This window comes from Acomys russatus, chromosome X (genome assembly GCF_903995435.1).
Source record: "Acomys russatus chromosome X, mAcoRus1.1, whole genome shotgun sequence".
Taxonomy (NCBI): domain Eukaryota; kingdom Metazoa; phylum Chordata; class Mammalia; order Rodentia; family Muridae; genus Acomys; species Acomys russatus.
The window spans coordinates 115,002-129,131 of NC_067169.1; the positions used below are offsets into that span (position 1 = coordinate 115,002).

At 35.5% G+C, this 14,130-nt stretch overlaps 1 protein-coding gene across 1 annotated transcript in view; it reads right to left on the bottom strand.

Moving 5' to 3' along the window:
* Nucleotides 1-14,130, bottom strand: part of Scml2 (Scm polycomb group protein like 2) — a 112,521-nt gene that overhangs the window by 90,782 nt on the left and 7,609 nt on the right. The window contains exons 2-5 of the mRNA XM_051141724.1: nt 11,129-11,171; nt 5,773-5,843; nt 4,793-5,027; nt 2,122-2,210 (exon numbers count right to left, since the gene is read on the bottom strand). Of these exons, the coding sequence (XP_050997681.1) occupies nt 2,122-2,210; nt 4,793-5,027; nt 5,773-5,843; nt 11,129-11,150 (417 nt within the window). The 5' untranslated portion in view covers nt 11,151-11,171. The remainder of the gene's footprint in view (nt 1-2,121; nt 2,211-4,792; nt 5,028-5,772; nt 5,844-11,128; nt 11,172-14,130) is intronic.

The following is a 14,130-nucleotide window of genomic DNA, read 5'->3' on the forward strand; positions in this document are numbered from 1 at the left end:
ATTCAGATATTAATAACAAGGAAATCTTGAAATTTGCAGACTAGAAACAATCATCCTTTGTGAGGTAACTTAGACCCAGAAAGGCACTCATAGTATATACTGACTTATGAATGGATATTATCCCAACATCGATGTTCTCTAAGACACTCCATCTGGCTGGAAACAGGGACACACATGCTGGGACTCAGGCTGGAATTTGGGCTGAGCGGTGAGAGTGGTATGGAAGATTGGGGGAATGGAAGGACCCAGAGGGTTCAGGAGCCCTACAAGGAGACCATTAAGTCCCAAGGATCTGGACCCGGGAAGGGAGAGCCTCCCAAACTGTTGCACCAAGGACAATGCATGCAGAGAACCTAGACCCCTTGGTTCTAAGCCAATGGAAAATTTATTCTCCACAGTTGTGGTTAGAGCAGAGACTGCCTCTGACATGAACTCTGGCGGCCCCGTTTGATCACTTACTCTTGGTGGGGAAGCCCTGAGGGACACACAGAGGAAGGGGAAGCAGGCTATCCTGGTGAGACATGATAGGCTGTGGTCAGATAATAGGGGAGGAGCACCCCCATCAAAGGTCTAGGGGAAAGGAATAGGGCAGAACAGGGAGGAAGGGTGGGAAGGGGAAGATACAAAGGACGGGATAATGATCCAGATGTAATCAGAATTAATTATAATAAATTTTAAAATGTATAAAAAAGACAGAGTTAAGAAAGGACTTCCTTTTTAAAAATTTGATGGGTATGGATGTTTTGCCTGTATCCATTATCTGTGCACTACATTTGTTCACGGAGCCCATGGAAGCCAGAAGAGGACATTGGATACCCTGGGACTAGAATGACAGATGTGAGCCACTATATAAGAATAGAACTTGTGTCCTATGGAAAAACAAACTTTTAAAGAGGATTCTAAAAACCGAGAACATAAAATCAAGAATTGGCAAATGAGACTATATCAAACAGTAAAAATTCTGCACAGAATTTTCAAAAGGCAGAGACAACATTGCCCTTTTTCTTGACAAGAGCTAAATACCCAGAATACAAATGGAATTAAAATTAAATACCAAAAGAACAACAAAAAAGGTCAATAATTAAGCACATGAATTAAACAGTTCACAAAAGGAGTAGTATAAGTGGCCAATAAATCCATAAGTAAAATCCTTAGCCATAAAGGAAATGTTTATCCACCAAATGGCTGATTCTCAACTAATGGCCTCATTTTACTTTTTGTACAAACATAACTCACATTTTTTATGAATTGCTGTTATTGGATGAATTTCATCATATTTATTTGGTTAAAATGAGGACAGTAGCATGAATTCTAATATAACAGCCCTTAATCACAAAAAAGTAGGACAAGACACAAAGATCACATACACAGGCTACATGAAAACATAAGAACACAGCACCTACAAGGCAAAGTGAGGGCCCTCAGGAGTTCTGCCCACATTTTCACAGCAGACTTCCAAACTCTAGAACTGATATGTAACTAAACCGAGACATCTAAATGGAAAAATTTTGAAACACTGAAGAATAAAATTGAAGATGACATCATAAGGGAATATGTCCAATGCACATTTAATGGTAGGACTAATATTATAAAAATGATTATCTTACCAAAACAATCTATAAATTCAATGCAATCTCCACCAATATCCCAAAACAGTTTTTATAGAAATCAAAAAAAATCTTAAAATTCATAAGGAAGCCCCAAATACCCAGAAAGCCAAAACAATCCTGAACAATTAAAAAACACTGCTGGCGGTATCTCTATCCATGACTTCAAGTTACACTATAGAACCACAGTAGTAAAACTGCATGGTACTGAGACAAGAACAGGTACAGTGATCAATGGAAGAGCACTGAGGACCTAGATATAATTGCATGTACCTGGCCTGGAGAGATGGCTCAGCCATGAAAGGCTAGGCTCACAGCCAAAAATAATTGCATGTACCTATAGCTACCTTATTTCTAACAATGATGCCAAAACATACACTAGATAAAAGATAGCTATTTAAACAAGTTGTATTGAGAAAACTGGCTATCTACATATAGAAAAATAAAATTTCATCCTTCTCTCATCTTGCACACAAATCAAGAGGACAGACATGTTTTGTAACACTTCTCTTACCTTCTTAAAGAACACTGAGGGGGCCAGTTCAGATCCAGTTAGTGTCCGTAGTAAGAACATGGGCCATGATGAAACATTCATTCTGTATCCTATTTTATAAATTAGATGTCATGAAAACCTGTGACACTATGATAACAGACAACAAATGGGTTACACTCGCCAATCCTCTTCAGAGAATGACTTTCTAAGGAGCTGAGTAAAAGGAGAGGAATCTTCTTGACTATATAGTCACCACTCTGATGTCTGGAAACAATGTCAGTGGAATCAGAAACTTGTATTTTAGAGAAGCTATTGAATAGGGTTTTCCAACAAACGTGCTAATGTTGGGTTCAGGCCATGATGATACAGGTAACTCACACCATAGCTCAGAGAGCTTTTATTCTACCACTACCAACCAAACAAATGGGAAAATGTTACAAAAGACTTCTAGCCCATTTTCTTGTAGTTCCTGACTTCTGCCCTTTCAGAAAAACCATGTCTGTTGAACTTCACAAATGTATATATACAAAGTGCATCTTATTCTAAGTTTTCAAAGGAGAAAAACTGTGAATACACATTCTAGTTAACAATATGCATGCTAAAATATTTAAGGGAAGTATATTAATATCAACTACTCTGGGATACACAAAAGAAGACAGATGGACAGACAGATCAATAATAAACCAAGTACAGAAAAATAATGAGTTAGTAGTAATGGATATACAATCTAAACTTCCTTGACATTTTGTATATGTCTGAAACTTTTCATAAAATATTAGGAAAAAGACTTCTCTTCCTTTATCAACTTTTACACATTCTACGCACATCTTAAAATTTGTAACAGAAGTTACCTAAACAGGCTTGTCTAGAAATTTCACCAACTTACATCAGCATTTGGCATATGCAGCAAGGAGTACAAGTATGCTAGTTTCACTGTTTTCTGAGGCAAGTGTTTTCACTCAAAGCCTGCCTGCCCCAATGCTAGAATTGGGAAAAGGTTATGTGCATTCTTGACAGATTCACTAAGGTAGAGAAGCACGTGAACCACTGGCAAGAGAGCTATTAACAGGGAAACACATGCAAACAAAAAACCTTGAAACCTACAAAGTCATCCTCAAATAATCTTTTAATGAGATTACCCAAAATATAACCAGGAAACATATAGTGATAATGGAAATAGATCAAGTGGTTGTTACTCAATGTTTATTGCCAAACATGACCACCTAAGTTGGCTTCTTAGAACGTGGCACAAGGAAGACTATTGACTTCTTCGAGTTGAACCCTGATATGTGTGTATGGACACATAATTAATAAGTGTAAAGGAAATACAATTTTAAGAACCTTTTTGTGTGATGGCACTTATGATTTACCTCAACAATGGAAGCTGAGGCAGGAGGAACAATAGGTCAAGCCAACCTGAGCTACATTACTGAGATCCAGTCTCAAAACAACAAAGAAAAATTAATTGTATTTCTGACCAATTTCTAACCAATGAATCACATTGCCAGGAAGCTTCAGTGCACCCCTTTTAAAATTGCTTTAGCATAAATCTTTTTGGTACTAAGAATTGAATACAGTTTTATGTGAATGTTAAGAATGTGTTCTTATTACTGGGTTACACCCTAGCCATTAAACTATATCAATTTTCATTAATAAAACTTGGAAACACATTACTATTTGTTCTCAGTGTTCTGTATTACTGGTTCTTTGGGGAATACTTTACCTAGAAAAATTTATTCTGAGTTTTACATTAATTCTTATCTTAAGCATTGTAAAGAACAAAATTATAGCATTGAAACTCACTGAGAGTGCAGAATGGTGACCAAATAAACCAATCACTTACTTTCTACAGATTATCTGGATATTCCTTGGTTTACAAAGAATTTATTTCAAAAGTATGTCACAAGCTCTTGAATTTGAAACCTTCCTTTTACTAAAGTGTCCTGTTCATGGACTAACAGTAACTATGTCCCTTGGTGTCCAATGGTTAGGACTGAAAGAACTATCCCAGTGACTGTAAAGTACCAATTCTTGTACCCCTCCCATAATACAGAATCTCACATGCTTCCTGTCCTCATCCCCAAAGTGCTGAAAGGCTCAACGGACAGTATCAAGGTGTATCACTCATATAAAATGTTACAGGCTTTAAAGAGTTTCTGAATTTACATGCATGACCTAAAAGAACTTCCTTAGTATTTTAAATTTGAAGATTAATATAACATGTGTTCAAAAATGAGGCCTTTCAGCACACTTGTGCAATATGTATACATATTTTATATTTATATTTTATACATATTATATATTTTATACATATTATATACATATTTTATATTTATATTTTATATGTATAAAAGTGAGTTGGTACTGAGTTTCTCTCAGTATCTTTTTTTACGTTATTTATTATTTATACAGCATGTGTGCCTGCAGTCCAGAAGAGGGCACCAGGTCTCATTATACATGTTTGTGAGCCACCATGTAGTTGCTGGGAATTGAACTCAGGACCTTTGGAAGAAGAGACAGTGCTCTTAACCTCTGAGCCATCTCTCTGGCCTCTGATCATATATCCTTTACAGTAATTCCCTGACCATCTACTTACAAGAAGGACTAAATTATTTTGAAAGGACACTTAAGACCATCTCTAATAATAGCTTCCTAGTAAGACTGTGACATTTCATGAACCGTTTATCCTTACCTAATGGAGGCTGAAGTAACTCTCCTTCTTGTTCACATGTCCCAACAGGCTGTATGTCTGATGAATCAACAAGTCTCCAAAAATCATTCTTATTGTCACTACCATCCAATCGTAAACGTAATCTGGCTCCAGTAGTTCCAATAACAGAAGCAACACACACTGAAGCAGTATTGCGAGGGTCACGGGCTTCCAATTTCATACCGACTTGGAATTCATTACTTGGTGGAATCTTAGACTATGTATAGATAACGTTGTGTTAAAATGCATGAACTATTATATAAGAAAGACAGCTGGCAATTAATGTTACCAGAATGTTCAGGAGCAGATGGTGAATGAGGTCAGTGGTCCAAGGCTCAAGGCAATGTCTTCCCCTTTGACTGACATGTGGCATGAAAACACTGGACCTCACTAGTCTCACTCTTCTCCATATCCAGAGAACCCAAATATAGCCTATAAAATATATCCTGAAAGACTTTTAAAAATAATCATCTCATTAAGCTATTCTTCTTAAAATGAGCAAGATAGAAGTCCTATCAAAGCCTATGATATAGTTAAAGTTTCCTGAACATTTCAAACATCCCTACATACTTTAGATCTTGATCTCACGGGTTCCTCTATCTACCTTGCACTCTAGCTACTCTGTGTCATGTCTTGATGCTCAAATTATTTTGGATGATTTCTTTCTTCTCATTCTAACAATCTTAAATAGCATCTCCTCCATGAGCCCTCTCGGTATAAGGTTATCACATTTCTTATAATTCTTCACTATTTCTGTCTTTCCTTCCATATTGGTAATTTTAAAGGCTTATTATATATATTTAAAAACTTACTGCAAGTAGGATCATCTGGTTATGAGTGGCGCAAACACAGTCCCACCTTATCCTCATACTACTAGCACACTGTAACTACACAGACAGACATCCTTCTACGGGGTGATGGAGTACATTCCTGTATAAAATATCAACAGAGTTATGGCATACCTGTCTAAAGTATTCTGAAGGGGCACTTACAGATCCAGTCTCTTTCAAATACTTGTCCCAATCAAAATAATCTGGAAAAAAACATAAAAATACAGTTGGCTTGGAATATATATATATATATATATATATATATATATATATATTCGTGAATAAAATAAGTTTTATTTCATACCTAGGACAAGGAGAGGTATGGAAGGGTTTGAAGAAAGTAAAGGGAAAAGAGAAGTAGTATAATTATATTATCATCTCAAAATTTTTTTTTAAAAAAGTAAAAAAGTACTTTCTACAAACCAAGTTCAAACTTCTCAATTTATATTCAATTATGCATCTTCTTGATAATAATGGTCCCAATAGAAATTATAACTCATATCCTCTCAATGAACTGTGGACTAAAGCAGAGTGATTTTGAAGGAAGGTGTATAAAAGTAGTAGAACCTAGGATTCAATACTCTATATCGCAAGCAAGAAGTGTGGACTCCAGAAACAACTAGAAAATTTTTATAGACTAAAAAATCTACTTATATGTGTCAAATATAAATTTGCTCAATAGTTGTGTTAACAGTACCTCATCCATTAATGTGAAAGCACTTTGTTTTTTATTGGGTTCTAAGGGTGTTAGTATGTGTTCTAACAGAACTTTGCCACTGCCATACTTTATAAAAAGAAAAATTTTAAGCAGAATTGTTCTTCATGCACTATCAAATCTCCACGCAAAAAGTCAAGACAAAATAGTAAACTGAAGAGTGCAGTCACTGAAATAGATTATTTAGTGCTGTACATCTTCCATCTAGTATTGCTTGGCTCATTTGTAGAGTCATCATGATATACCACTATGCTATCAGAAAGCAATGCACTCACTATCTGTCGAGGCTGGACTGTCAAGACACTTGAGAAACTGCTTTTAAAGGCTTACATATTTATATATAAGATTTTATTTCAGCAACCAGGAAGTTTTACTATACTCTTGTTAAACAGTGTAAAATTTTCAACATCTCTTCCCTGGGTGAATCTGTATTGCCAGTTATGATATGCAGTGATATTTATTTATCCTCAGCCTCTATTATGTATGATTTCAATTATTTAGATTCAACTGTAGTCCAAAATATTAATGAGAAAACTCCAGAGATAATCCATAAGTTTTAAATGGTACTAGTGTGATGAAGTCTCACATAGTCACATTCTATCCCATCAAGAACCATATCCCATTAATAAAACCAGCCTACTAATCATTTAGTAACAACTTTGTCATCAGACTGCCTGATAAGTCATTAAACAGACAGTGTTCAAATATTTTTATCTTACTTTCAACTTAACAATGGCCATAAAGTACAAGAATAATAATATTGGAAATTTGGATATCCAGGGAGAAACCATGTAGTGCTACTCTTTCCTTCAGTGGAAAAGTGAAGAGTCTCAACACACATGCTATACATAAGGTTATATAGTTTTTAATAACAAAGCTAGCCAATGAGCTAAAATTACAGTGTGGTTCTACTTTCACATGATGCAGAGTACTATCACAGCACTGAGAATGCTGAAGCCAAGTGTCAGATTAAATACGTGCTACAGATTCAGGTCTGCCAGTTTCAGTATGGCTCTACCTCTCATTATATAACCCTGAGCATATCAGTAAATTTTCTTAGCCTCTGTTATCTCACTTACAATATGTGAAAATTACTACATATGGTACCAGGTGTGTTTACAATTAAATGAAGTAACACTTATGAGCACTAAATTAATAGTATGGTGTGAAGATTAATGTTAAAACTGTCACTAAAGTTGTAAATATTAAGCTTTGTCAAAGTAAAAAATGAGATCCTCAGGTCCACAATGAAGCTGCAAACTATGTCCATGGTCTCCTAACCTAACAATCAGTTACAGGATTATTCTCTCATTGTTAGACAATGAAATCTATGGCATATAATATGCAGAGACTTACTTTGCCTCAAAAATTGTTCTTGGCTACCCAAGTGATAATCACTACCATTTACATAATAGAGACACACAAGGATCCAAGCTTTATCTGATTAGATTTAACACACCCAATACCTGCATCAGTACCACAGTTGAAATTCCTAACCAGCCATCAAGGTCAGTCCGAGGTTTTTGTTCTGCCTTTGTATCATGTTCTCAGATTATGAGGTCATTGTCTCTTGGAAATGATGTCTGAAAACTGATACATCTCTTCAAAAGACAAGTGCAGGTGCACAACTGTGTAATGACTACTGTACACACACACACACACACACACACAGAGAGAGAGAGAGAGAGAGAGAGAGAGAGAGAGAGAGAGAGTCCATGGGGTCCTTCTTAATTCCTATTAGCCTGTAGTCCACTCTAATTTATACATTAGGTTTAATAAATTGTGGCATGTAGAACATAATCTCTACCAACCTCCTTGATTTTCTCTGGAATGAATCAGAATTACTATACTATCTTTTACAAGTGCCTGGCTTTGGTTCAAGTACTGTGTGAAAACAATGAGCAGGAAATTTCTTAGATGCGGTCTCTCAGCTTAACCATCAGCATACACTACTTCACAGCATTTATCACAGCTAGGACTAAGTATTTATCATCTACCTTCCCACTTAAGTTCAGAGAAACAGAATTAAATCTGTCCTGTTTAGCACTAGGTTCCTACATTGCTCACTAATATGTGCCAAGCATTATCTTAAGTACTACAGATGTACCAGCTTTAAAAAATAGATCAAAATCCTGTCTAACACACATTCATTGATTACTAAAATTAAATGACATGGTCTAGGTCCTGAAATATATCTTCCTATAATTGCCTACTTGATTAATCTCATTTTTAAAATAAAAAGCTAATAAATTTAAATAATGGCAAATTTCTATCATTAAAAATCGGACCAATTTTACACTTATAATTGCAATTTCATGCAATCCTTATCAGCTCATCTTTAAATAAAATTAAAGTTACAATGGTACAGTAAATTTTTGACCTTTTCTACAAGTAAGATTTTATGGTACTGGAGTTACTATATACATATTATAACAAAAAACTCATGTGTTCACTATAACACTGAGGAAGAAAAATGGTGTATTAAATTACTTTAAAAACCTACTGCTTTGCACAGAAGATGTACTTGGATGAGTAGCTTTCTCTTGATAGTCCTTCTTGATATCCACTCCTTCTAACCACAAGGAAAGAAGATACCACTGCAATAATCTGAAAGCACTTCAAAAGTTATAAAATTAAATTAACTTTTAATGAGAACCTGTTTTATGATTATCTTTATTTTTATGTTTCCTAACAATTTCTACTGCATCCTACACTTGTCCATTTTGTATATTCTATTTTTCACTACTGAAATAAGAGGTTTATAAAAGCAGGCATTTAATTCTGACTTGCTCAGTACTGTATCCTTACTACAGAGACCAGAACCTGGTATATAGAATGCACTGAAGAATTTGTTGAACAAATATGTCAATATATATAAATGAAGTGTTGATGGATCTTTAAACTGCCTGAAATAATTTCCTAAAAGGAAAGTGATGCTTTCCAGTGTTCAAGACATTCCATGTAATCTAAACTACAATGTGCTTCAATGAACTACTCAATTTCCTCTATGCTAAACTAAATAATAAATGAGAACTCAAAATCCTTGAGATGTCATCAAATCTAAAATACACTGTCACTCAGACAAACTAGAATATATATGAGAAAAATTATATATAAAACAAGCATAATGTAAAAATTAATCCAAGTCCTTAATATCATGAAATAATCAACAGTATCATTGTTTTTCAAACTGTTTTGATTATCTTAAATGTGAATGCTTGCATCTCAGGGCTCAGAGTCTCCATATACTAAAGATTAGTGTATCTTTCAGGTTTTGATTAAGAAATCCATCCAGGCATGGTGGCCCATGCCTGTAACCCCAGTACTGTGGGAGGCAGAGGCAAGTAGATCTCTGTGATTTCAAGGCCAGCCTGATCTACAAAGCAAGTCCAGGACAGCCAAGGCTAACACAGAGAGACCCCGTCTTGATATATGAATACATTGTAGAAATATACAGCTTTATTTCTGCTCAAATTGTCTGAAGAAAGCACACACGCATATATTTACTAATACTAAGTAGTTGTATAGTAAAAACTTTTAAAACAAAGAGTAGATTTGTAATGGCATGGGCCTTGTTCTAGGGAAATCAAGAACCTGTTGATAAATACTACACCAAGGTAACAGTCAAAAAACTAAACAAATTCAAAGGACAGAATTCAGAACCCAGCATTTAATCAGAATAAGAGATACAAGACTTGAACAAGGAACAAGGAAGCAAATATGTGAAGAATATATTATTGGAAATAAAGCACAACAAAGTATGAACATGTGTAGTATATTAATAAGCCCATAAGAAGCCAACTTCTAACTACAGAAAGACAGGATGAAAGAACTATCCACTTATCCATATTACGGTTACGAAAATGAACTGTGTCCATTTCTTTCGTATTTGCCAATTTTTCACTGTTTTTAATTTTATATTTGCTGGGGTGACTGAAAAAGTGCTTTACACACACTAGTAAAGTGCTCTTAACACTGAACTTAAATCCCTGGCCCAAGAGATCTTGATTCTTACATTGGCTTTGCAAAGACTATTTATTGTATGACCTCTTCAGTTACCTCCATGACTTTCAGTTTTTGTATTTATGAACTAAGGTTGAAAATTCTAAGCACGTATCTCTAGCAATAGCAAAAATGCATGGAGGCAGGAGAGAAGACTCAGCTAATGAGAGCACTTACTGCTCTTGTAGACAACCCAAGTTTGGTTCTTATTATCCACTTTAGGGGGCTCATAACTGCCTAAAACCACAACTCTAAGGGAGCTGACACCTTCCACTGTCTTCCATGGGCACCTGTACTCATGTACACATATACACAAAGACATACACATATGCATGTAATTCAAAATTAAAATCATTTTTAAAAGACAATGACGTTAAGAAACAAATATAGGAATGCCTAGAGTAAAGCAAAAAAGTTTATTGAGATTAAGAGGCATTTAGTTCTGAAAGTACTTGATTATCTTCTAAGTAAGGGTGCTCTAGGAATGCAGTGCTCTAATCAGTTGTTGATAAAATATGTCTAAGGAGAAATCTAAGAATGGATTTCTTTTATCAAATACACCAAAGGAAATAATTCAAGGAAAAAAACATTAAAAACAAAGTGTGAGAGCAGTATTCGATGGAGAAAGGGGTATATAACTCAGAAGGTAGTTGTTATATATTATGATATTTGCATAACATTTTAAAGGCTTTATTTCAGAAGTTCAGTATACAGTAACATACTTGTTACAAACATATAACTAAAAACAATATTTAGATAGGCAAATCTTACCTTCATTTACTGTTTGTCCCATGCTGTCTTCTGTTTTATTTTCCTACAAGGCAAAAGAATTAATGCCTTATTTTAAGCATTATGAATTTCTGAGAGGTAACTAATAAAAATGGGTTTCAGAGTCAGATCACTTCAATAACTTCCCCATAAATAAAAACGATAAGATAGTTATGAGCCTGAAAAAAAAAAAGAGTAAGAGTAGCAGTTGCTAGTGGAATAAGTGTAGGGCTTCCTTTTAGAGGGTATTAAAAGTTAAAGGGTAAACCAGAGTAGATGGTGGGCTGGCAGCCACTGGTATTCAAATTGAGGCCTACAGCAGAGCCCACATAGTAATACTGAGAAGTAGAAAAATCATGAATGCAATGAAAAGTTACACAAATTAATCTTCTAACAAGAATTACATGTTAGGACCCAAGTAAATAATGTAGTATAGGCCTAGAATCCCAACACTCAGGAAACTGAGGAAGGGGTCTTGAATTTTAAGTAATCCTGGATTACATAGTGAGAGCCTGTTTCAAAAATTCCACTAAATTAATTTTATTAGAAAATTGATTTTTAGGAGGCCTGCAGAGTTTTAAACAGCTATGAATTAGTTTGATTTTCATTTTTGCATGCTCTCAACATACCCTAATACTTACTCTAAAGCAAACATATTTATTAGATTGTCCTATAGAGCTCAATCCAGGCCAAAATTGATATTTGAATAAAACACAGAATAAGCATTATAAAATAGTCAGGTGCATAGAAAAACTCAACGCAGCATGCCAACTCTATATCTTGTAGTTAAGATATGATGGTGTGTAAACTAAATGTAATTTGGAAATTAAAGGAATATACTCTTGAAGTCCACTAGACAGACTTCTGTACCTCTAACCAAGAGGCTTATTTGCATTTAGAGCCTCATCCTCCCCAACTCTACATCTTCTGATAGTTTTATCCAATAATTACCAATACTTCTTTCAATACATGGCTTTACATTTGTTCTTTAACTCAAATATTCAATCAATGGCCAACATCTAATTAGGAGGCTACACCCCTAATTTTCTTCTCCTTTGGCACTCACTGGTTTATACTTTCATTCAGTTCTACCTGGTGTAACAACACAGCTATGAAACTTGTTTTGCCATAGGTATACATTTCTACCATAGCAATACATAGTTCAGATACAATTTGGGCTGTTTCCTCCCAAATCACCCTCCTGTTTAACTGGCTATGCAACTAAGAATAAACCCAGAGCTTTCTGTGTGGTAACAATAAGATCCTCTGCAATTTCAGAACCACCAGACATATACTACTTGCATACACCCTGTACACCAATTCAAAAAGGTTTTTTTCTAAATGACTCCTCGTATTGTTTGACTACATGGAATACTTTCCTCCTCTTCTGTTTCTTGAAATACTACCAGTGCTTTGAGACCACCAATAAATATAACTGCTTTCCTGAAAGCTTTATTGTTTCCTTATTCAATACAAGTATGTGACTGAGGTTTGGTTTATTCATTTACTTAACAAGTATTGATAGAACTCCTATGATGTGCTTGGTACTATGAGGATAGACATTCCACAGTTAACAGCAGAGAACATGCCTATTATCTCAGCATTTAAAATGCTCAAACAGGAGTTTGACACAAGCTTTGCTACCTACCAAGACCTTGTGACTGAAGGAAGAAATGGATGGGGGTTGGTGGTGGTGGGGAGACACACACTCTGCTACATAAAAACTAGGAACCTGGGGCTAGAGATATGGCTCAGTGGTTAAGAGCTCTTTCAGTGGATTAGAGTTCAGTTCAGTGCAAACACATTAGGAAACTCATAGCTGCCTGTAGCTACAGCTACAGGGTATCTGGTAACATCTTTTGAACTCCAAGAGTGTAAGCACAAAACATGGTAATGGATACAGAGACACACAAGAGTAAAAACAAAAAAATGGTAATAGACACACACACACACACACACACACACACACACACACACACACTATATTTTTAAAAGCTGGGTATTTCACAGAAAGAAAATAACATTATAATTAAAACAAAATTGGACTGGAGAGATGGCTCAGAGGTTAAGAGCACTGGCTGTTCTTCCAAAGGTCCTGAGTTCAAGTCACAGCAACCACATGATGGCTCACAACCATCTATACTGAGATCTGGTGCCCTCTTCTGGACTGCTGCTTCACATGCAGGCAGCTACTGTATGAATAATAAATACAGAAATCTTAAAAAATAAACCACAAAATTATAGGCATTAAATGGGATTAAAATAATATTCTATTCTCAGAAAGAATAATTAACTTAAGATATTAAATGATTTTTGAATTTGTTATATAAAGAACAGAATTTCATTTGGGGGCCTTAGAGTACCCCTAGAAACATGGTATATGTTCCTAAAACCCAACAGGCTTTGTATAAAAAGCTGAGCAAGTTCCAACCCCAGAGTAACATAGTACAAGCAGGGCAAGTATTCCTTGTATACCCAGGCAAAGAGGAGTTGTGACAGGAATCAAGGTGGCTTTATGGGCAACTAACACAATTTTCTCAGAGGAAGAAAGAAGCCAAAACTCTACACACAAAAAGAATATACTGAGGCTTGACTGTTTGCAACTCAACTGCACATCTAAGAGAACACTGGCTATAAAGTGGATACTAAGATGAGAAGGGGTCAAGTGATCCAATTCTGTTTCATCTTTTGTTAGGATGACAGTGAAATTATGAGGTTATGTGTGTGTGCAAGCATACAGTGTTGGGGGCGCAGTTGCTAGTGAGTCATTCACATAGCTGATAGTTTCAATGAACAGAGTAGAACAAAGCGGACTTTCAGATTAGAGTCATAAAAGAAGCTCCTGCCATTGCCACTAGCTTTATGAAACCCATTTTTGCTCAGATGTCCTCTTGGTCCTCAGTTCCATCTGTATTCTCCCAGGGCTTTAGAGGCTACCCATACACGTGCAACTCATAAGACATTCTCATTCCTCTTTAACTTCTTCTCTAAAAGTCAGATTAATA